Below are 21709 nucleotides of genomic sequence, written 5' to 3'. Positions count from 1 at the left end.
CTCGCAATCTGGCGTTGTTCATGGCGTGGCTTGACTGTCTTCAAAAAGCATTTCCAAGTACTTCCCAAAGAACGTTGTCTAGGTTTCTAGGCTCGTTCTATCAACCAACAGTGCCAAGTTCTGAATAGCTGCCAGGCCATACAATGCGGTGACATTGCTAGAAACCCAAACAGCCTCATCTACGGGCTCGAGAGCATGGGTTTTGCTCACCGGTGTGCTTTTCCAGACTGTGCTCGGACCGTAATCCCGGAATCCATCCCCGTTCCCGAATTCCTCCAACGCACGTTCAGCTAAATCAGGTCTGTTGAGCTCTCTCGCTGCATAGGCAGTCAAGCGAGAGTGCCCTTGTCGAAGTTGCAGTCTTCCCCAGCCAGTTGCCCCATACCGGGTCTCCTGTTCCTCCAAAGTAGCGTTGAAGAATGTGCAATAATCTAGCCATGCTGTCCTGAATCCAGTCGCATTTGCTTTCTCGGGAAACTGCTGCAGGATGTCGGCAGCCACCTCAAATAGCCCGAACATGGCTGATAGGTGAGAAACTTTGACGATCCCATTATTCTCAGGGTCTGAGGCGGGTGGCGAGATGGCCCCGGTTGACGGATTGTAAGTCGCATTCCCCGTCACGAACCCGTTTGCCAGAGCGCCAATCCCTTCAATCGACCTGAACAGCTTAGTCTTGGCTTCAGTCCATTGTGCTCCCCGACGCTCGTATTCGATAAGCCATGAGGCTGCCAGCGCTGCCCAGTCTGTGCCTAGGCTGATCTCAACTGCATGTGAATCTGGTACGTAGGTTTCTCTGTCCTTGCGGACTTTTCGGTAGGGGTCGAGGACCAGGAACTTTTGATCGGTATCGAGGGTCTCTTCGAGAAGTTCTCCAACACGTTCGTCACCGCCAGACAGGTAGAAGAAGAAGCGGCGATAGAGAGCGTTCGATATGCGGGCTTGTTTGCAGCTATCACTCCAGTGCTGCACGCCGTGTCGTGTGCCGAGACCCTTGTATCGCCCCAGGTGATAGACATCCACCTCCCCGGTATGGCGAGTCAAAGCTTCCGCCATGTTGAATACATCAGCTCGACCGGTTCGCAGAAAGTACAGCCAAAGCCATAAATCCGGCGATAGCTCTGAGTTGTCCCAGGCGTACCCGCCAACATCGTATCGCCAGGTGTGGCGGTCCTCGTCATATGAGTGCATGATGTCGCCGTGGTCCCAGAAGCCGTACCAACGCCTTTGCTGCACTTGCTTCTGGTAAAATTGGAATAGGAACTCGAGGCGTTCGTCTACGGTTGAAAGACCCTTGGCGGAGACTTTGGACATTGGAGACCAGTATGTGCCGAAAGCTTGACTAAGGTGGATAGCTTCTTGAGTAGGCAACAGCTTTGGAGGGTCTCGAATCAACCTCGAAATTGATGAGAAGTCATTGCCAGCTGGCGTTGAGTCCGTCACGGAAACCACGATCTCATTTGTTCGCGCCACCCCATAAGCCGACCCGAGTCCTGGCTCCCAATCCTCATACGTGATCTTCAGGGCGTCCAGCTGATCGTCAAAACCTTGTTGACCTAAGCCGTCATGATAAGGGCGAAGGTCCATTGGCCCGGCTTTAGGGTCGTAGAGCCAAAGTGTCACCTCTGTGTCGTCTTGAGCGGCTCCAAGGCCTCGAATGTCGATTCCGGTCGGGTAACGTTCCCAAAAGTGTCTCGACCCGATGACCAGCCCTCCTCGGTTCGCGCCACCGACATAAATAACTCCCCCTGATTTGGTACCGCTCGCGGTCTTTATCCATGGGTGGTCCTCTCTCAGTCGTTTCTCGAGCGTAAACCCATCTGGCGAGAGTTGATGCAAGCTAAAGTCACTCCAGGCGGGGACCCAGCGCAGAGAGGCTCGGGGCAGTTCTTGGTTCCAAGTTTCGGATGACGGCAGAGGCTTTCCCTGCACTTGAGCTGACCTGACGTCTATTCCAGGGTCTTTCCAAAGTCCTGTAATCACTTGAGAAGCCTCAGCAAGAACTCCCCCTGACGCTCCAGCAAACCGTACGTGGCGGTCATAAGCCTGTTCTTCTTGGAGAGGCATCTTGAAGCGAATCCCGATCCCTCGAACAAAGTCACTAACCCCGCCGTCGTATGTGATGGTATGGAGTATTCGGATGTGGCTTGACCCGGCATAGAGGTAGAATCTGACTATGAATGGAATCCATGGTTGGTGGGTCTTGGTAGCTGGCCCTGATTCTCGGGGTACTTCGACATGGACTCCGCGAACGGCTATGACAGCGCGGACGGGACCAATCTGCTCGACTTCCACCGAACTGATCTGTCCAGAAAAGTTATGATGCTGCACGAGTGAGTCCGGTTTATCGGGGTCATAGATGCGATCTTGGGAAAGCAAAACCAGCCGGCCTTCGATACCAACCGAGTTGCCCTTGGCATTGACAATCTCCTTGATGATCTCATTGCCTGTTTTCCTAAACGAGATAGATATCTCACCAGTTTCGACTGAGATGATACTGGAACCTTCCGCAACCTTAAGGGCATCTGTAATTTGGATATTGGTGTCTGAAGAGTCAATCGGAGTAATGCGGTAGCTCTCTTCTGCCGTCGCTGACGCAGGAATCGCATGACTTGTCCACTTCACAGACCCATCAGGCCAGAATGCTGTTGGCCATGACTGCAGTGGGATCTCGTCTTTGCTGTCTGCAGTGCAGGTAAACGTGGTATTCGAAGGGTGGCAGGCTCCTTGCCGCCAAGGCACGCCAAATGTGACCCCTGGGTTCAAGGGCGGCCGTTGCCCGAGCCACTGGACTTTTGTTGCCCGCGCTGACTCCATTGATGAAGCGGGGGGCTTTCAGTCCTGTGAGTAACCTTGAAGTCTTGGGCGCAGAGAATATCGTGACCTAACACGTGATGGGACGGAGGAAAAGCATGTAGACGGGATTAACAGGGCTGAGGAACGGCGCCACGATGCTACCATCACCTCGGGCTTGCCAAGCCTTACGAGCGTATTTTATGCTGTGATGACTACCTTTAATGGTCTTGTGCACTGAAGAGACTTAGAGTTGATGTTGTCATCCGGAGGATTCTGACGTGTAGCGGGGGGACATGGGCAGAAGCCGAACCCATGCCGAGCAGTGTAGCGGGACCGGAATGAATAGATAGCATGACGTCTGCGTCGCTGAAGCAGTGCACCTACCTCCAACACGTCTTCTCCGAAACCCTCCGCCTCCACTCCGTAGTACCCTTCAACTCCCGCCGCGCTCTCCGCGACGTGAACCCTCCCCTCGGGCGGTGGCCCACTCGGCGACGCTTCCGTCTTCGTGCCCGCGGGCACCGGGTCAATTTCAGCACGCACACCGTCCACCAGCGCAGGGACCTCCGGGGCGACGACGCGGACGAGTTCGTGCCAGAGCGGTGGGAACAGAAGCGAAGGGCTGCGGGCGCGGCATGGCATTTCGCGCCGTTCAATGGCGGGCCGAGGATCAGTATTGGGCAGCAGCTCGCTCTCAGGGAGGCCGTATTGTGTCAATTAAGCGTTGCCAAAGTGTAAGTGGTAGTAGGGGGGAGAGTTATTTGTCTAAAGGTTTTTCCATTCTTGGAGCGATGCAGTGTAACTCAACGGGGGCTGGAATAAAGGAGGAAAATGAATCCGCGACGCCCAGGGTCCAGAGAGAGGAAGAAAACCTATTTCCATGCCAAAAGTGCCGACGAATGACCGTGAGAAGGGCATCAAAAGGGTATCACAAACGAAAGCCAGAAGAGAGTCCGTATCCACCATCCCACCCATAAAACCTGTCCATCGATTCCAATCAAACGTCCTCCCTGGGCTTCACCGGCGACGCCCCCATGACACTATTGGCATCATCATCATCAACAGGCTTGGCCTGGAAAGTCGACGCGCTCTTATCCACAGCAATACCAGACTGGCCGCTCGTGACCTCCCGTCCGTCGCGCAGCTCCCAGCTCCCCTGACGCTCATGACGCACCCCGCGTCCAGAGACAGCTAGGTCCGGGTCGCTGGCCATCTTCTCCGCGGCCCTGAACCCACCGAGCCCGGCGATCCGCCCGCCCTCCTTGCCGCTCTTGCTTCCTCCTATTCCTCCTCCCGCACGATGAATGCGGAAACCACCGAGAACGGCCGCCGAGACAACTACCAGGCCCAAAACGGCGAGGACAATGATCGCGCCAATGATGCCTGCGACAACGGGCTTTTGCGCCGCCGAGCGGATGGCCTCGCCGACGGTCGGAGTCGTCCTCGTAATCTCCCAGTCGCAAAATGACTGGATCGAGCCGCAGATGCTGCACCACGTCGCGGTGTCGATGCCGAACTTGAGCATCTCCTGCTTGAAGTAGCTATAAGTCACGCGGGAGTCTTCGGCGTCGGAGAGGCCGAAGAGGGGGTACTCCTGGAAGGGCGTATCAGGTTCGGCGTTCTCCCGGTAGAGGAAGCGGATGTAGAGGTTCTCCTCGGTGGGGTAGGTGTCGGGCTGGTTGGGCTGGTCGCCGACGAGCTCGAAGACCATGGCGGCTCCGTTCTCGGGAATGTTCCAAAAGGGGCTTGAGAGCGTCTGGTTCTGGTTCTGGAGATTGGCGAGAGAGAAGAAGGAGAGGAATGGCTCTTGGGAGCTGAACATGAGCGTCATCTTGTTTGAGTAGCCGCCAAAGTCGCCATTGGCCTCGAGGGCGTCGACGACCTTTCTCGCGAATGTCCTGCCGGCGATGGTTCGGATCATATCGCCCTTTACGAGGCCTGATACTGCTTGATTTGACGTCATGTTGAGTTGCTGCAGTCGGGCATACATTTCGAGGAACTCAATTCGTTGTGCGTACTCGTCCTGCATGGCGTCGTAGACAGCCTGCTCGTGCGAGTATCGGTAGCGGACGTAGTCGTATATGTCGTACGCGTTCCAAAAGTCCACGTGTGAGAGTGAGATGGTGCCATCGTTCAGCGGTGGCGTGCTGAAGAGGGACGTGTATCCGGAACTGGACGCCTGATCGAGAGCTTGCATATACGGGTCCAGCTGCATGATATATGTCGTCGAGATCTTCCACTGCGGGCAATCAGTGTTGCCCCGGATGCTAGCGATTCCAAGTCAGTCCCGGGAAGTGTACCGTCCACGGTGCCTATACTTACTCAATTGACCTATCATCAGCCAACCCCAACGTCTCGATAATCGGGTATTGGTAGCCATCTAGAGGATACTGCGTAGAGTTCCCGGTAAGCGTCGAGTAGGAGATGTTTGTTCCTCCAGTGTCGGCCGCAAAGGCCTGCGTGATTGGCGGGTAGAGGCCTTGCATGAAGGCAACGGCACCGGCGGCGATGTGGGCATCGGGGAGCGAGAGGATCGAGAGCTGGTCATGGTCAACGACGTTCCGCGCAATGCCCTTGATGGCGGCGCGCGACGTGATGCGCCCCTCGGAGACGTTTGTCGGCGTCCCGCTGGCCAGGTAACGACTTCTGAAGGCGCTGCCCTGGGCGTACATCTCCTGAGCACCCATGGGAGTCAGAGCATCTTGGAGCTCGCTGCGCAGGGGCGTGCGCTCACCATGCATCACCATTGCGACGGACGCCCATACTGAGGGATTCGAGGACTGGGCCGAAGTCGTTGCGATCAAGGTCCCAATAAAGACGATCAGAGATAGGGTAGACATGGCGGCGAAGCCTGGGTCGAGTGGGAAAGGCTTGCGATGTTGTGCGATTGAACTTGCGGCAAAGGCTTACACAGTCAACGGAAAGCTCGGGATACATATATCAATCTAGCACGAGACGGACAACTGCTCGGCGGAAGGATGAAGGATGAAGGGGAGAGCTCGGCTTAAAAGAACACAGCGACCACCACTCTGGACGCAGAGGAGCTTGGGAAGACCAGAGCATGCAAGGCTCGCATGCAGCAAGGCGGCGGGAAGCTAGGTCGGACAGCTGGGCATACACCCATTTCCACCTCAGATAGGACGTGACTGGCAGATTCTCACCGCATCTCGTCTCGATACGCCGTGTCTTTCTTTTCACCCAGACGCTTGCCTTGGAGGGGTAATGTAGGCAGTACATGACGTGCTCGAGGGCCGGCATAAGAAAACGAGTCATGGTACAAACCGGACGTGGCAGACAGCTGCATTTCTTTCTTGGCTACCGTTGCGACTCCAACAGGGGCTGGTTGACGATGGATCGAGGTGACGGCTGGCGCCGACGCGGGATGGCGTGGGAAGTGCAGTAAGGATCTACAGTGTTTGCAGCTAGCGGAGTGGAGATGGCGGCACATGGCTGACTGTCATGCAAGCCAGGCCAGGTAAGTTGGTCAGGCAAAGATGGAGGTAGTCGAGGCAGCCGAGCTGATGAGGTGAGAGAAAGAGGTGGGTGGTCAGAGAGGGAGAGGGAGAGAGACAGAGAGAGAGAGCGAACCCAAGAGGCCAAGGTGCGGGGTGACTGCATGGCGCGATTGAGCTCCGAGCTTCGTTATCAGCTACCCTCGATAGCTCCGGCCAATGATGAAGCAAGCCACTCCTGCATTTGGCGCTTCAGTGAGAGTGAGAACAAGAGTGTGAGAGAGCGATGAGATGCTGCAATCGGCTGCGTCGGCCGGAAGAAGCTGGTTGCAGCGGCCGTTTTAACGTGCGGTAGCGACGATCAGGCGGGGGAATTAGCTGGATTGAGACTTGTCTGACACGGCATTTGATTGCCCTGCTTGCCATTGCTTGCCATTGCTCTTTTGCGGCCACATCAGAGATCCTCCATGACTACCCATGCTTTGCCGTCCAAAGTTGCCAAGGCAGCTGGAGCTGTCGGCAGAAAAGCAGGACCCATAGACTCGGGTCTCGATGCCGCGGACAACTGCATACCTTGGTCGTGATAGTCCACGTCAGTGAGCCGGTTTGCTTAGAGCCTCGAAGGTAAAGAGGGAAGGGAAAAGTCTCGGGTGGCTGGGAGCAGACGAAGGAGTGTTGTTTAGCTTCGAGCGTCGGTTCGTGCTATCAGTCCCCTGGTCGAGTCTGTCCAATGGGCTTACACCAAAGTGTTCACATGCCTCGTCGACAAGGGACGGATAAGGAACTCTTTGGAGTCGTCCAGTAACCTTAAAGTCTCCTAGTCTAGCCCGTCTAGCCGGGCGTCGCGAGCTAAAAAGTTGAATCTTAGACATTGAGCAAAGAACGGATCGAGTTGAGATCTGCGGTGAAGCAAGTGGCTTCGGGGAAGCAAACGGGGGGAGATGGATGGAACTGTGAACGGAGGAGAAAAAGGAAGGGGGCCGGAACACGACCGTCGCCAGCTGGTGCTCACAGACATATCTTATCGCATCATGATACCTAGTTGCAGTACCTTATCGTTATCTAAGGTAATCCCATCAGTCTAGGTACCTTACCTTACCTACGTTACCTACCTGAGGTAGGTATTAGTGAGGCACCTATAGCGAGCTCTCTAAATCAACCAGGTCCTTGAGCACCGTATCCTTTTCACCCTCAAACTTGGCGCTCGCAACGAGGCCGAGCGGCCGCCTGCTTCTTCCCCCGCCGTACCCAAAATACCTATCCAGCGCAGCCTTCAACCCGGCGACCCCCAGCTGCACCAGCACCCAGTCCGCCCGGCTCAGCTTCGTCTGCAACTCCGTCGCCTCCGCGAGCTTGCCCGCGTCGTACAGCCCCAGCAGCTTGACGTGCACCTTGGGCACAAAGTTGGCCGCCGCCGCGATGACGCCGTTCGAGCCCGCCACCAAGCCGTGCAAGAAAAAGTCCGACTTGCCCGCAAACGCGGCAAACGGCTGAGGGATACGCTCGTCGTGCGCCACCCGGTGCAGCTTGCCCAGGTTGCCGCAGGTCAGCTTGCAGCCCACGACCTTGGGGTTCGATGCCGCCAGCGCGGCGATGAGGTCCGAGTCGAGGTCGATGCCCGACGTTACGGCGGGGAAGTTGTACAGGAGGATCGGGATCGGCGATGCCGTTGCTACGTCGTCAAAGAATTTTTGGATCACGGGCTTCTGCATTGCGCCGGCTATTGCTCACAAAAATGAAATGATTCAGCACTCTGGTTGTCACGACGACTCATCGTCTGCTTGGGGCTTTGAGAAAACTCACTCCAGTAACTGGGCGACAGGACGAGGGCGTAGTCCGCTCCCGACTCCTTGGCCTCAGTGCAGAGCAGGATCGTCTCCCGCGTGCTCTGCGCGCCGCAGCCGGCGATGATGACGGCCCCGGGCTTTCCGTGTTGTTTGAGCACCTCGGCCGCTGTTGCGATGACCTGCTGTCTCTCCGAGTGGAGCAGATGTGGTGCCTCTCCATTGGACCCCTGGATGACCAGGCCGGCCACGCCCGACTTTGCCAGCCGCGTAAGGTGAGTCTTCAAGGCTTCGATATCCAGCGTCTCGTCTTCGTGGAAAAAAGCCACGACGGGGGCATAGATGCCGCGAGGGGGGGCACGAGGAGCCATCTTTGTCTACAGAGCAAAAAGAAATGATTTTGACAGTATCAATGCGAAATCTACAAGTCCTACACAAGAGGGATTACTAGCTACTTTTATTTGACCCGTCCATCCCACATCGTTACTCCGCCGAAATGACAGACTTCGGACTTGGCCTGTCAGGTTCGGGGCATTTGGTAATCTCAAACGGAGCCCTACACCAAGGTGGACTGCGACCCCGCGGGCCCCTCATCCGAGCTCGACTCAGGCCGGTGCCGGTGCCGGACCTTTGGCCGGGTTCCAACTCCGAGTCGACTAGGGCCCCGAGATTCATGGTCTACTCATACCCGCGTCGCGACTCTCGACGCTCGACAAGAGATTGTAGCTTCAGTTCATCGCATTTCACAGTATCAAACGATAGTCACAATGGGTTCAAATAAGCAGCAAATCTCAGCCTTTGAACAAGCAGAATTCATCCCGCCCGACGCCATATTCGACGTTACCAGGCGCTACGTCGCTGACTCGGACCCAAACAAGGTCAACCTCGGCCAGGGCACCTATCGCGACGAGAATGGTCAGCCGTGGATACTGCCGTCTGTTAGACTGGCCGAATCATCTCTCGGAGAGCCCGGTCACGAGTATCTTCCTATCGCGGGATTCAAGCCCTTCCGCGATGAAGCCGTCAAGCTTGTCTTCAGCCCCACCAAGGCGTTCGCAGAGAACCGTGTAAGTGCTCACGACAAGCTCTCCAACAAATCATCATCTAACCATTTCTATAGGTCGCATCATGCCAATCGCTTTCCGGAACAGGCGCCCTCCTCCTCGCGGGACTCGCCCTGAAGAAAGCCGCTACTGGCATAAAGACGATTTACATCACCGACCCAACATGGTCCAACCACGAACTCCTCTTCGCCTCCCTCGGTTTCGAGGTCAAGCAGCTGCCTTACTACAAAGACCGTGCCTTTGACTTTGACGGCTATATCGCTACCTTGAAGGCCGCCGACCTCTCTACCTCGGCCGTCATCCTGCACGCCTGCGCCCACAATCCCACGGGCTGCGACCCCTCGCGGGAGCAGTGGAAGGAGATCGCCTCCGTCATCACCGAGAGGAGCATCTTCCCCGTCTTTGACTCGGCCTACCTCGGCTTCAACTCGGGCTCGGTCGACGACGATGCCTGGGCGATCCGACACTTTGTCGACGAGCTCGGCCTCGAGGCTGCCGTCTGCATGTCCTTTGCCAAGAACATGGGCCTGTACGGCGAGCGCGTCGGCGCCGTCACGTTCGTCGCCGACACGGCAGAGAGAACCAAGACCGTCAGCTCCATTCTGGAGAACGTGCAGCGGGCGACGGTCTCGAACCCGCCCGCGTACGGCGCGCGCATCGCGGCGGCCGTGCTGGGGACGCCTTTCATCAAGGAGCAGTGGGCCAAGGACCTTGTCACCATGTCGGGGCGCATCCGTGCCATGAGGAAGAAGGTATATGATGAGTTGGTCCGGCTGCAGACGCCGGGTGATTGGTCGCACATTGTGAAGCAGAGCGGCATGTTTGGGTACACGGGCATCACCAAGACACAAGTTCAGCACCTTGAAGGTTTGTTATTCCCTCCTCCTTCTAGACAACACTCTGGTTTACATGGTACTAATAATTCTGTTCACAGAGAAATACCACGTTTACATGGCCGACACATCCCGAATTTCCATCGCGGGGCTGAATGAGAAGAATGTCGAGTACTTTGCAAAGGCTCTTGATAACACGGTCCGGAGTGTGGAATGATTGTATTAAAGCCAAGCCCATAGTGCCAATAGCATAGCTCTTGATGATTTCATTACACTGTCAAAGAGCATACTCACCCAAATATCCGAAATCGCTGCGTGCGTGATTGAATGTAAAAGCACCAGTGTCCCAGACCAATTAGACCAAGGATGATGCTAACCCTGACACCATTGTCCACAAAGCGGAGTTCCGCCCTTCGGCTGCCCCTCCCGAAGCTGATAAACCGAGCCACCGGCCCTGCCGCCGTCAATAACCGTTTCTCTCTCCGCAGAGACACTGAGGGGTTGAATTGCATCGCTTATCGGATCCTCGTGCAGATCCCGAACGAGCTCTCCCTCCGTCACTCCGCCTCCACCTCGTCTGTTTTGTCCGACTATCGACTTTTGAGATGGCCCAAGTGGAACATCCACAGCCAACGCAGAGTGGAAATGTCCAGAGACAACAGGCACACACACCCTGTCTCTCTCCGAAACCCCTGCCGAGGGAGCTCCGGCGATGAAATGTGGGGGAGGCGTCGGATGATTGCCGTTTTGGGCTTATCGAGAGTCTGCCCGCAACCTCCATGGGACTTTGTATAATCATCGCGAAATCCAGCTTCATTGAACCCTTTTCTGAATCCGATATTGATCATTAGTATCTTTGTTTCCTCCACTGAGCCTTTCACCTCTCTAAGAGTAAGGATTGTACACTTTAGATATTCCTCAGTGACACTATCACAACCTAAGAGTACTAATCATCATGGGTTCACTTCCGGGCCCCGTGGGGGGGATCAGAATTTCCATTGACCGTGGTGGCACCTTCACCGATGTAAGTCTTGGTTTTTGAAAAGCACGGTATACTGTGAACGAGAACTAATGGCTCAGTGTGTTGCCTCCGTCCCCGGTCAAGATGATATCCTCGTCAAGTTACTTTCAGTCGACCCCAGCAACTACCCTGATGCCCCTGTTGAGGCGATTAGAAGAGTGCTGGAGAAGGCAACAGGGAAGGAATATCCCAAGGGGAAAAAGATCTCTTTACGAGGTGTCGGTGCGTAGAATATGAAACTTTCACTGGGCGTTTGCCGCCCGCTGACTATGGTACACAGAGTCCATCAAAATGGGAACTACAGTGGCCACAAATGCCCTCCTCGAGAGGAAGGGAGAGCGTACAGTCTTTGCGGTGACCAAGGGTCTCAAAGTAAGGATGCAAGAACTAAAGCCAATATTCGGGGATTCACATGTTTACACTTGCTTCAGGATCTCCTTCACATCGGCAACCAGTCAAGACCGAAACTCTTCGACCTTGCCATCCGCAAGCCCGATGTACTATACTCAAAAGTCATCGAAATCCCAGAACGCGTGACGCTGGATGCATGGTCAGAGAACAAGAAGCCCGAGGTCATCGACACCTCATCAGACCCCGCGCTCGTCACCGGCGTCACCGGGGAAGCAGTACGGATACTCGAGCCTCTAGGTAAGCTCATCCTCGGGAAAATCCTTCGCAGTGAAGCGAGAACGAGCTGACACAATCAACTACCAGACCTTGAGGCCTCGAGAAAGGCCCTCCAAGAAGCCTTTGACGAAGGCTACCGCTCCATAGCCGTCTGCCTCATGCACAGCTACACCTTCCGCGACCACGAGGCAGCCATATCCCAGCTCGCCGCCGACATTGGCTTCACCCACATCTCCCCGAGCGCCGAGCTCTCCCCCGTCGTCAAGATCGTACCCCGCGGCAACTCCTCGACGGCCGACGCCTACCTCACCCCCGAGATCAAACGCTACATTGCCGGCTTTGAGTCCGGCTTTGAGGACCTCGCCAACAGCGGGTGCCGCTGCGAGTTCATGCAGAGCGACGGCGGTTTGGTCGAGTTCTCCGGTCTGTCCGGCCTGAGGGCAATCCTCTCTGGCCCAGCCGGTGGCGTCGTCGGCTATGCTAGGACGTGCTACGACGACGCTGACAAGACTCCCGTCATCGGCTTTGATATGGGTGGTACGAGTACCGATGTCTCGAGGTATGGATGAACGAGAATCTCATTCCTCGGGAGACAGTTGTGAAGATGACTCTGACAAAACACCCTAGATACGCCGGTGAGCTGGAGCAGGTCTTCGAGACCACGACAGCTGGCGTCATGGTCCAGACTCCGCAGCTGGATATCAACACCGTGGCGGCGGGCGGCGGCAGCATCCTCAGCTGGCAAAGTGGTATGTTCAAGGTCGGGCCTGAAAGTGCCTCCGCACACCCCGGCCCGGCCTGCTACCGGAAGGGCGGCCCTCTGACCGTCACCGACGCCAACGTCGTCCTCGGCCGCGTGAGGCCCGAGTTCTTCCCCAAGATCTTTGGCCCCAACGAAGACTTGCCTCTGGATGTTGACGCCAGCAGGCGCCTCTTTGAGGAGCTTACGGCGAGCATCAACAAGGACGAGAGTACCAACTTGACCGTGGAAGAAGTCGCAGCTGGGTAAGTGAAAGCAGGAGCACTCCCCCCATGAGTGATATCTTTAGGCTTACACAGCATATCAGCTTCCTCGACGTCGCCAACGAATCAATGTGCCGCCCCATCCGCACCCTCACCGAGGCAAAAGGCTACGACGCAGGCCTTCACAACCTCGCCTCCTTCGGCGGCGCCGGCGGCCAGCACGCCTGCGACATCGCAAAGACGCTCGGCATCTCCCGCGTCCTCGTGCACAAGTACTCCTCCGTCCTCTCCGCTTACGGCATGGCCCTCGCCGACGTCGTCAGCGAGGATCGCAGCCCCTGCGCCCTCATCTACACCGAGTCCAACCTCCCCATCTTCGCCTCCGAGCTCGACAAGCTCGTCGGCAAGGCCGGCGATGTCCTTCTTATGCAGCGCATCCCCAAGGAGCGCATCGTTTCCGAGCGGTACCTCAACATGCGCTTCCAGGGCAGCGACACCCCGCTCATGATACAGGAGACAGCGACCGCGCCCGGTGGTGGGTACCTGGAGGCCTTTAGGGACGCCCACCAAAAGCAATTTGGTTTCCTTCCCGTCGGTCGCGACGTCATCATCGACGACTACCGCGTCCGCGCCATCGGCAAGACGACGGTCCAGCTCCCGGTCCCCTGGCCCAAGGAGCTCGCCTCCGCCGAGGCCACGGCCGCGCCGCCGGCAAAGACGACGAAGCAGGTCTACTTCAAGGGCCTGGGCTGGTCCGAGACACCCGTGTACGGCCTCGCGGGCCTGACGCCGCACACTAAGATCGCCGGCCCGGCGCTCATCATGGACGATAAGCAGACTATTGTAGTCATCCCCGACGCGGCGGCGACGATACTATCCGAGACGGTGGTCATCGACGTGGCCGTGGGGACCAAGGAGACCATCTCCACGACCACCATTGACCCCATCCAGCTGTCTATTTTTGGCCACCGTTTCATGGGCGTCGCGGAGCAGGCTGGCCGCGCGCTGCAGAAGACGAGCGTGAGCACCAACATCAAGGAGAGGCTGGATTTCTCGTGCACCGTCTTTTCGCCCGACGGCGGGCTCGTGGCCAATGCCCCTCACGTACCTGCCATGGTAAGTCTCGCAGAGGGAAAAACCTAGATCGTGGTGAAGATGAAGACTAACACGGTATAGATTGGAAGTATGGCCTTTGCTGTGAAGTGGCAAATCGACCACTGGGGCGACAACCTCAAGCCAGGAGACGTCATCCTCTCCAACGCACCGGGTAAGGGGGAAAACTCCCCAGCGCACACAGCCTTGAATACCATTTCACTAATAAAGCTCAACAGTCTGCGGTGGCACCCATCTCCCCGACCTCACAGTCATCACCCCCGTTTTCAACGCCGAGGGCACCAAGATTATCTTCTGGACCGCGTCTCGAGGCCACCATGCCGACGTTGGCGGCATCCTCCCGGGTTCCATGCCCCCCAACTCCAAGGAGCTGTGGGAAGAAGGCGCAGTCATCAAAGCATTCAAGGTCGTCGAGGGTGGCGTCTTCAAGGAGAAGGAACTCACCGACCTCCTCATGGCGCCGGCGCACTTCCCGGGCTGCTCCGGCACCAGGTGTCTTCGCGACAATATCTCCGATATCAAGGCGCAGGCCGCGGCGAACCATCGAGGAAGCCAGCTGATTCACTCCCTAATCGAGGACTACGGTCTCGATGTTGTCCAGTTCTACAGTAAGTCTCACACAGTCTTCGGCCACACAAAAGAACGTGTCCTGTACTAACGCCCCAAACAGTGGAAGAAATCCAGGGCGCAGCCGAGCGCGCCGTCCGCGATATGCTAAAGACCATCCACAAACGCACGGCAGGCAAGCCCCTCGAGGCCATCGACTACATGGACGACGGCACCCCGATCCAGCTCAAGGTAACAATCGACCCCTCCACCGGCGGCGCCGTCTTCGACTTCAATGGCACCGGCCCAGAAGCCTACGGCAACTGGAACGCCCCCATCGCAATCTGCAACTCATCCATCATCTTCGCCCTGCGCTGCATGGTGGACGCCGAGATCCCGCTCAACCAGGGCGCCATCCGCCCCATCGACGTCCAGGTCCCCGAGGCCTCCCTCCTGAAGCCCACCGAGTACGCCGCCGTGTGCGCCGGCAACGTCCTCACCTCGCAGCGCGTCGTCGACGTAATCTTCAAGGCGTTTGGCGCCGCCGCCGCCAGCCAGGGGTGCATGAACAACCTCACCTTTGGCACGGACGACCCGGAGACCGGGTTCGGGTACTACGAGACCATCTGCGGCGGCGCCGGCGGTGGGCCGACGTGGGACGGCGTCAGCGGCGTGCACACCAACATGACAAACACCCGCATCACGGACCCGGAGTCGCTCGAGAGGCGGTACCCCGTCATCCTCCGCCAATTTTGCCTGCGGGAGGGCAGCGGCGGAAAGGGAGCCCACACGGGAGGTGACGGCATCATCCGGGACATTGAGTTTGGCATCCCGATCAAGGTCAGCATCCTCAGCGAGCGGAGGGCGTTTGCGCCGTACGGCATGGCCGGCGGCGAGGACGGACAGAGGGGCCGCAACGTGTGGGTCAAGAAGAGCGGTCGCGTCGTCAACCTCGGCGGCAAGAACACGGCACACATGGAGGCGGGCGATCGCATCGTCATCATGTCACCTGGCGGCGGCGGCTACGGACGGCCCGAGGATAGGGTCGAGAGGGATGAGAAGCCGGCGGCTGCGTTTGTGGGCGTTGCGAACGGGACGGTTGATATGATTCAGAGCATGGGGGAGTCTGCATAGAGTATGTTGGGCGGCGTCTGGTTCCTCTTTTTTATGTACTTTTCGGGGGATATTTTTCTTTGTTGGTACATTTACGAAATAATTCTGTCATACTTTTTTGCATTATTGAGATGGCTGACTATGACGACCATGCTTCAATACTTCACAGTTTATTAGAAGACCGCTACTATGACCGCAACGCTCTTGAAGCTCAGGGTCAGGTTTCTTGAAAGAGTTTGCTCCCAGTCCTAGTAATGCTCAATACTGAGCAATTCCCTATTTCGTAATTTGGCTCCTCAACACGTCACCATTGAAATTACATACATTGTAATCGTCTCTGGATGAACCTCACTCACCTACGGATACCTTTTGGTTCCAAGGAACCGCCTCGAGTCGAGCTTGCAGCCCAGCAGATTTCCGACCTACGGGACATTCCGGATGAATCGCTCTAGTACGTAGAAACATTCGATGAGTATTCGTAACAGCCGGGTCGATAACGGTAGCAAATTCGGCACCGAACGTTTGATGGTCTTGGAAATCTGGTCTATGAGCAGAAAGGGTACTGTCTGACTTTAGTCCATACATCCTTCGTGTCTCATGTACCTTCAACTCTTTCTTTCTTACACCATCCACCTGCTTTCGGCGAAAGAAGTGGGAAGACTGAGTTGTATAGCCCCATCATTCTTCCTTCACGTGGTCAAGTCACTCGAGGTGGCGAGCATAAAACCTTGTAGTTAACCTTGCTCTGAATTCGTTCCATCTCGCTATGGAGTCAATTCTCTGTTCCCTTACTTAAAAGAAGGCGAAAATTCGCCAGTCGCCCTATCCTCTCTATCAATCGTGGTATCATGAGCAAACAAAAAATCGCTTTTTGGTGCCTCCCATTTTCTTTTCTTCTTCCCCTGGTGTCCGGTCCCCTGCCTCCCCTTTTCTACTCCAGAAACTACTTACTATATAGACAGTAAGCATGCCTTCCCATATGTAACATATAATTCTTCGTAATGAGAATGTCGACTTTTGAAAGCCTCATCCTACGCTAGGATGCACACTCTGGCGACTCCTTTTGACGACGGTCTTGACCTGGAAGGTACAGGACGGTGGTGTTTTGTGTAAGGCTTCGGACCGAGGGTATTCTCTGCGTATCCCAAGGACAAAGCCCAATTCTCCAAGCCTGAATCCTGTCTTACTGTGAGTCCTGTGTGCCATCGTGATTCTTCCTGACGTAATAATTCTGTAGGTAATCATTGATGACAGCGGGCTGATGAAGATACGAAGCCATAATCCTGTCGTCACTCTATGACACGCTAGTGCTGGCGCTTTCGCTGTATGCTTCAAGCTCTCTGAGGCTTTGCATAAGAGCTGCTTCCTTGAGATCTTCATTCTCCTGGCTGTAGACCGCTGCAGATGATTCAGTTGTGTAATTGGGCGCAGTCTCAGCAGCTTGGGAGACCTGCGGCTGAACATGCTGCTGATGAGGTTGATGCTGCGGCTGTTGAGAATGGTGCTGCGGCTGCGGCGTTCCCGGATGAGAGTGATGCTGGATGTGAGAATGCGTCGGCGTCTGTGGTTGAGTTTGTGGCAGGCCGTGGGGCGTTTGGGATAGCTGGGCAGCAGTTGCGGCATACGGTGAGGAGGCAGGCAGAACTCGAGCATGTATCTGCGTAGCTTGGGCCGGTGTTGCGGGTGGCCCCGATGCAGCAGCATGTGTTGGTGTCGTAGCGTGGCTGGCCACATGATGCGAGATCTGGGCTGCAGACTGTAAGGGCGTGCTTGGCGCAGTCGCTGGTGTCACACTTGTCCTGTTTTGCTGCAGGTGTGGTGCGTGTTGTGGATGTTGTGAATGTTGTGGCAGCTGAGGATGCTGGGCGTGTTGGGCGTGTTGAGGGTGGTGAGGATGTTGAGGATGCTGCAGTCCGCCCGCGAGTGTCATTATACCCTGTACCCGAGCTTGCTCCTCCTCCGAATTCATCCTAGCTCGCTCCTCAGCCTCCTTGCGGGCTGCTTGTGTGGGTGCCCGTGTCTTGAGCTCGCCTGTAACAGCTTGCAGATAATACGGCATCTCCGAATTTGTCTTTAGGAAGAAGAGCTTCAAGTTGCGGGCCTTGTCCTTCAACTGAACTTGAGTTCGGTCTTTGAGTATGTTGGAAAGAGTGCCATCTGCGCCAAACAGAGAAAGGATCTGGCTCCAATGAGGCCCCTGGACCATGTCAAGACCAGTCATAAGTGCCTTTTCCTCCTCTTGAGTCCATGGGCGTCTTGTCGAAGTGGTGCCTTCCCGTCTTTGCTGGTTGTTGGTTTTGCTCAATGCAGCCTGGCGAGCTCTATCGTAGAGCACGGCACTGGGTAAACTCTGACTAGGAGGTAGCTTTTCGTTGCTCTCATGAGTCGCAGGTTGTGGTGGCTGTTCTACTGGTGGAGGGTAGCCGTAGTATGGCGATTGCTGTTGGGTTTGTTGCAGATGCGAGAGATATGTCGTCTGCGTCACCGGGGCGGCTCCCGTCGGTGTGGGCACGGTTGGCTGGTAGGGCGCTGGAGACAGGTTGTTGAGTGTGGTTCGAACGTACTCCTGTGTGCTCTGTGCTACAAGTGCGAGAATGTCATTCGTTGAGTCTTGACTTTCAGTCGTGGTACCGTTTGTGGCCGGCACCGGGGGAGCAGCTTCGGGCGCAGTCGCGGGGGGTTCGGGAGGAGGAACACTGCTCTCAGTCGTCGGAACTGGCGGTTGTTCGGTGGGCAATCCATCAACCGGTTCACTGGGGAGATACTGCGCAACTAGTCCGTCTGTAGCCTCCAGTAATGATGAGATTCCCAGGTCGTCGAGATCAGGTGGCATCGATGCGTCTAGGTCTCCGTTCGTGATAAGCTGAGGAAGATCGATGCCGTGTCTTGACGCCAGTCCGGAGAGCGACTGCAACTTTTGCCGAAGGTACACGTTCAGTTGGTGAAAGAGGTCTTCCTCCGGATAGCCGATTTTCAGTAGAACTACACTCAATACATTAGTTGTGACCCCAACAGCCTTTGCAATTGGCAACGTACCGGTATCTGGGAGGCCTGATGCATAAGTAATCAAAGACGTTTTGCGCTCCTCCACAGATGTCACCAGAGCTCTCTCTTCAGCGGTCAGCTCAGATCCCTCATGTCTCGCTCGTAGTCTATCTTCCAAGCTAGACGAGAACGCCTCAGCAATCGACTGGTCAACAGGCCCTGACTGATTTGCTGATGTCACGGACTCGATGACTAGCTGTGTCTTGACTGCGAGGAAGAGCTCGGAGATGTCGTGCGAAATGCCCTCGGCACTAGGCGGGAAGACGGTGAAAAATTTGTCCTCTAGAGCCAAGAGCTCGTTTGAGCTGAGTTGATGCTCGCTGTCGAATGTGAAAAGTTCGCAACAGAAGCTGGCGAGATTGGCGACTTGGATATCGGTTAAGTTATCCGGTGCAGTCAAGTCCAGCATCGCGGGGTCCAAGATAAGGTCAGTCGTGGAGTAGATCGATCGAGTTTGTCGGAGGAGGGACTTTAGTGTGCTAAAGGACTTGCAGAGATCTGATTCTCTGTCTTGCAACTGCTGGTACACGTCATGGTAGACATGCTGCGACATGATAACGAGGAGCTGCATGGCCTAGGAATTGGAAAATAGTTAGCGGCGCCTCCAGATCTGACGAGACCGCCACGTACAAAGTTTGACAAACAGGAGGTGGTAATGCGCCTCATCAAAGCCGAAGGCTCAGAGAGAACGATGGCGTGTGTGTCAGTTGACGGGGCAGAGTCTTGCGACACAGACGCCAAGTGATCTGCCGTCATATCTACGTCCGCGACGCTGTCCAAACCGTCTACTTTGCCCATTTCGTTGTTCATCTCGTTGCTGATGTCCATCATCACACCCTGAATCATGGCGTCCATGTCAAATCCGAGATCGAGAGACGCATGTTCGTCGTGGTTCTCCTCGTGGTGTTGCTCTAGTGGTTGCTCTGGGTTCTGCTCGTGGGGCTGATCCTCGTCAACCTTTAGTCTTTTGGACTCGGCATCGGGGCCATCTGCGCTCGAATCGCGGGGTCGCTTCAGTGGAAACTGGGGGGTCTCGCCCAGATCGGTCGTGACAGTCGGGGACTCCTGCTTCATTTCTGGTCCTACTACGGCAAGTCAGCATCGTTTGCGACGCTTGCGAAGCCGTCCTCGGGGTGCGTGCAAGTCGTCCGAATTCAGTGAAGATCTTTGCCAGGTGGGCTGGCGGGAAGTCAAGCGCATACCTGTCGGCGAGTGCGCCTCAGGCTTGGCGGCCTGAGCCGACTCGGCAATAGCTTCAATGCCCTCCATGAGCATCGAGAAGCACGGAGACAGCTTATTGAGGTCGGTCTAGTCGCCGTGCAGCTCAATGGCGGGGGCTAGTCGTGATCTTGACGGTTCTTGGACTGAGGCGGAAAAACTTTTTGGGAGAAAATCCGACCGCCGATGCCCTTATAATCTGCCCCAAAGAAGATGTCACTCCCGATACACAGGAAGGAGCGATTTCTCAAAAAAATCGACCGCTGCTTCCCAGCAAAGAATGGCTCGTGATTGGCCAGTCCGACTAAAATGCAACATGGTCCATGCGTTTTGCCCCGCTCAGCCACTTAATCGCAACGATTTTTTTTTTTCCTTCCCCTGCCCCTCGGAGCCGCGTCCACCTGCACGCCGAGCCCAGATTGCCATCCCAACCCCTCATTTTTTCCGTTCTGGAGAAGCTCAAAACCTTCCACGTTGACTGCCGTCAAATCTTTTTCTGCCTAAGGACGATTGATCCAATCACTTAAGCTTCCTCCCGCACACCTATCTCTATTGCTTTGACTGCTACATATGCTCTTGTGTGCAAATACAGGTACTCAATTTTGTGAGGCTCTAAGTACCCAACTACGGCTAACAGCATCTCTGCCATCCCGCGTGACGTCATTCCCCAGATTCACTCCGTAACTCTGGGGACTCTGTAGATCCCAGTCCCTCAATCTTGGAGATTGATTACCGGGGGATCAACATGAGATGTCACTGGCCCATTCTGCCAGTCGCGACCGCCAGAACAGAGCTCCTTCTCAAAAGGTACAAGGCCTTGCAGTGAGTTGGCGCTCCTGAAGTTTGGGTGTTCATCAACGGTAAGAAAGAATTGTTGTGTTCAGTCCCAAGATAATGCGTGTAAGTCCATGGCGGCTCGTCCACTACCAAGTCGGGCCTGGTCATGGATAGCCACCTACTAGAAATCTAGAAAGCATAAGGAATGAATCGATCGATACCTTAGGATGCTGTCATATTCACTCTTTCAACTTCGCCATTGCATCATCTCGTGGCCAGAGTCCAGCAGGCCGTTCTTTCCACCTGGGCGCAATTCAAGGCTCAGATGCGCCGGTGCCTTCCACTTCTGCAGCTTCTGCAGCTTCTACATCCCAACTCGGGAGTAGAATGAACTAAATACAAAGTCCCATTCTTCCTCGTTGTCACTGATACACCAAACCTTTCCTCCTCTTCTTTCACAGGTACCTACCTACCTACCTAACTTGGCATCAGAAAGTACTCCGATATGTTGGCCAGAGATAATGGTTCGTACATCGACGAGGAAGATTTAGACAGCCGCAAGGAGACTTTCTAGCAAGAATCGAATGTTATCAGAACCATCCGGACACCAACCATGATCGCATCGACGCCTTACTGGATGCTCTTGTTCTCCCTACGATTTCTTACCTTGACAATATCAATGATAAGCTTGAGATTTTCAACCCTCGGTGCCACTACTCTGATTTGAAAGGTATCGAGGACCTCTTAGGTTATCTTGGAGACGACAAGTTTATTGCCAAACTGGCCTGGGCAATACTCTCGTATATGCCGACACGGACGAATTGCGAACTCCAGATGGCTATCGGTGAAGGCTTTTTTAAGCTGGATAATTGTCTTCAGTCCATCGATGTGTTCTTTCCTACATCATCAAGAAGTGTGAGCTGCGCATGATTTTTATCAGAAGTTATTTCACTGATTCCGGTAACTAAGTGTTTCCCAAGCCCGGCGAGGTTCCAATTCATGGCCAGTTGGTCCAAGGTCCCACCCATCATCACCAAATCAATGCTTCCCCAAAGAGTGGCATCAAGCAAATCCTGGTAAGACCTCCTGTGGTCCCTAAAATTATTTAGACTGGTGCTGATTCGTGCAGTCTACTTGTTTGCTTCGAGATAAAGGCACTTGTGTCATCACAAAATCTGCCGACCCCAACGCCATCCCGATTCTTTCTTTTCCCACCGACACTGCAGCAGTTACAATGAAAGACAGAATTGCAAATGTCGAAGAGGGTTTTTGGGGCCCGTGGACACAATAGTCTTTCGACGCTGTCCGCTGGGGTGGTCTCTGTGGCGAACCCGGTCTCTCTCAACGACACTCTCTGGAA

At 55.4% G+C, this 21709-nt stretch overlaps 7 protein-coding genes across 7 annotated transcripts; 2 read left to right on the top strand and 5 right to left on the bottom strand.

The window, feature by feature from the left end:
• Positions 1–78: 78 nt before the first annotated feature.
• CORC01_07630 (uncharacterized protein) lies at positions 79–3435 on the bottom strand (the record flags this gene model as incomplete). Its single annotated transcript, XM_022619265.1, has 2 exons — positions 79–2829; positions 3178–3435. The coding sequence occupies 2 exons, from the start codon at positions 3433–3435 to the stop codon at positions 79–81; spliced, it is 3009 nt and encodes a 1002-aa protein (XP_022474177.1).
• A 355-nt stretch (positions 3436–3790) lies between these two features.
• On the bottom strand, positions 3791–5633 carry CORC01_07629 (uncharacterized protein; the record flags this gene model as incomplete). The annotated part of the gene is made up of 2 exons (XM_022619264.1): positions 3791–5060; positions 5116–5633. The coding sequence occupies 2 exons, from the start codon at positions 5631–5633 to the stop codon at positions 3791–3793; spliced, it is 1788 nt and encodes a 595-aa protein (XP_022474176.1).
• A 475-nt stretch (positions 5634–6108) lies between these two features.
• CORC01_07628 (uncharacterized protein) lies at positions 6109–6411 on the bottom strand (the record flags this gene model as incomplete). The annotated part of the gene is made up of 1 exon (XM_022619263.1): positions 6109–6411. The coding sequence occupies one exon, from the start codon at positions 6409–6411 to the stop codon at positions 6109–6111; it is 303 nt and encodes a 100-aa protein (XP_022474175.1).
• Positions 6412–7381: 970 nt separating this feature from the next.
• CORC01_07627 (uncharacterized protein) lies at positions 7382–8400 on the bottom strand (the record flags this gene model as incomplete). The annotated part of the gene is made up of 2 exons (XM_022619262.1): positions 7382–7965; positions 8049–8400. 2 exons carry the CDS (start codon positions 8398–8400, stop codon positions 7382–7384), a joined length of 936 nt encoding a protein of 311 aa, XP_022474174.1.
• A 396-nt stretch (positions 8401–8796) lies between these two features.
• CORC01_07626 (aminotransferase class I and II) lies at positions 8797–10143 on the top strand (the record flags this gene model as incomplete). Its single annotated transcript, XM_022619261.1, has 3 exons — positions 8797–9096; positions 9150–9960; positions 10028–10143. The coding sequence occupies 3 exons, from the start codon at positions 8797–8799 to the stop codon at positions 10141–10143; spliced, it is 1227 nt and encodes a 408-aa protein (XP_022474173.1).
• A 738-nt stretch (positions 10144–10881) lies between these two features.
• Positions 10882–15330, top strand: CORC01_07625 (hydantoinase B/oxoprolinase; the record flags this gene model as incomplete). Its single annotated transcript, XM_022619260.1, has 10 exons — positions 10882–10950; positions 11007–11169; positions 11228–11319; positions 11379–11595; positions 11662–12133; positions 12202–12579; positions 12642–13653; positions 13714–13804; positions 13869–14258; positions 14321–15330. The coding sequence occupies 10 exons, from the start codon at positions 10882–10884 to the stop codon at positions 15328–15330; spliced, it is 3894 nt and encodes a 1297-aa protein (XP_022474172.1).
• Positions 15331–16603: 1273 nt separating this feature from the next.
• On the bottom strand, positions 16604–19629 carry CORC01_07624 (myb-like DNA-binding domain-containing protein; the record flags this gene model as incomplete). Its single annotated transcript, XM_022619259.1, has 4 exons — positions 16604–18291; positions 18346–18928; positions 18985–19439; positions 19557–19629. The coding sequence occupies 4 exons, from the start codon at positions 19627–19629 to the stop codon at positions 16604–16606; spliced, it is 2799 nt and encodes a 932-aa protein (XP_022474171.1).
• Between the last annotated feature and the right edge of the window lie 2080 nt (positions 19630–21709).

This window comes from Colletotrichum orchidophilum, assembly GCF_001831195.1.
Source record: "Colletotrichum orchidophilum strain IMI 309357 chromosome Unknown Scaffold_62.1, whole genome shotgun sequence".
Taxonomy (NCBI): domain Eukaryota; kingdom Fungi; phylum Ascomycota; class Sordariomycetes; order Glomerellales; family Glomerellaceae; genus Colletotrichum; species Colletotrichum orchidophilum.
Note: the sequence above shows the minus strand (reverse complement) of the source record. Positions and strands in the feature narration are given on the sequence as shown.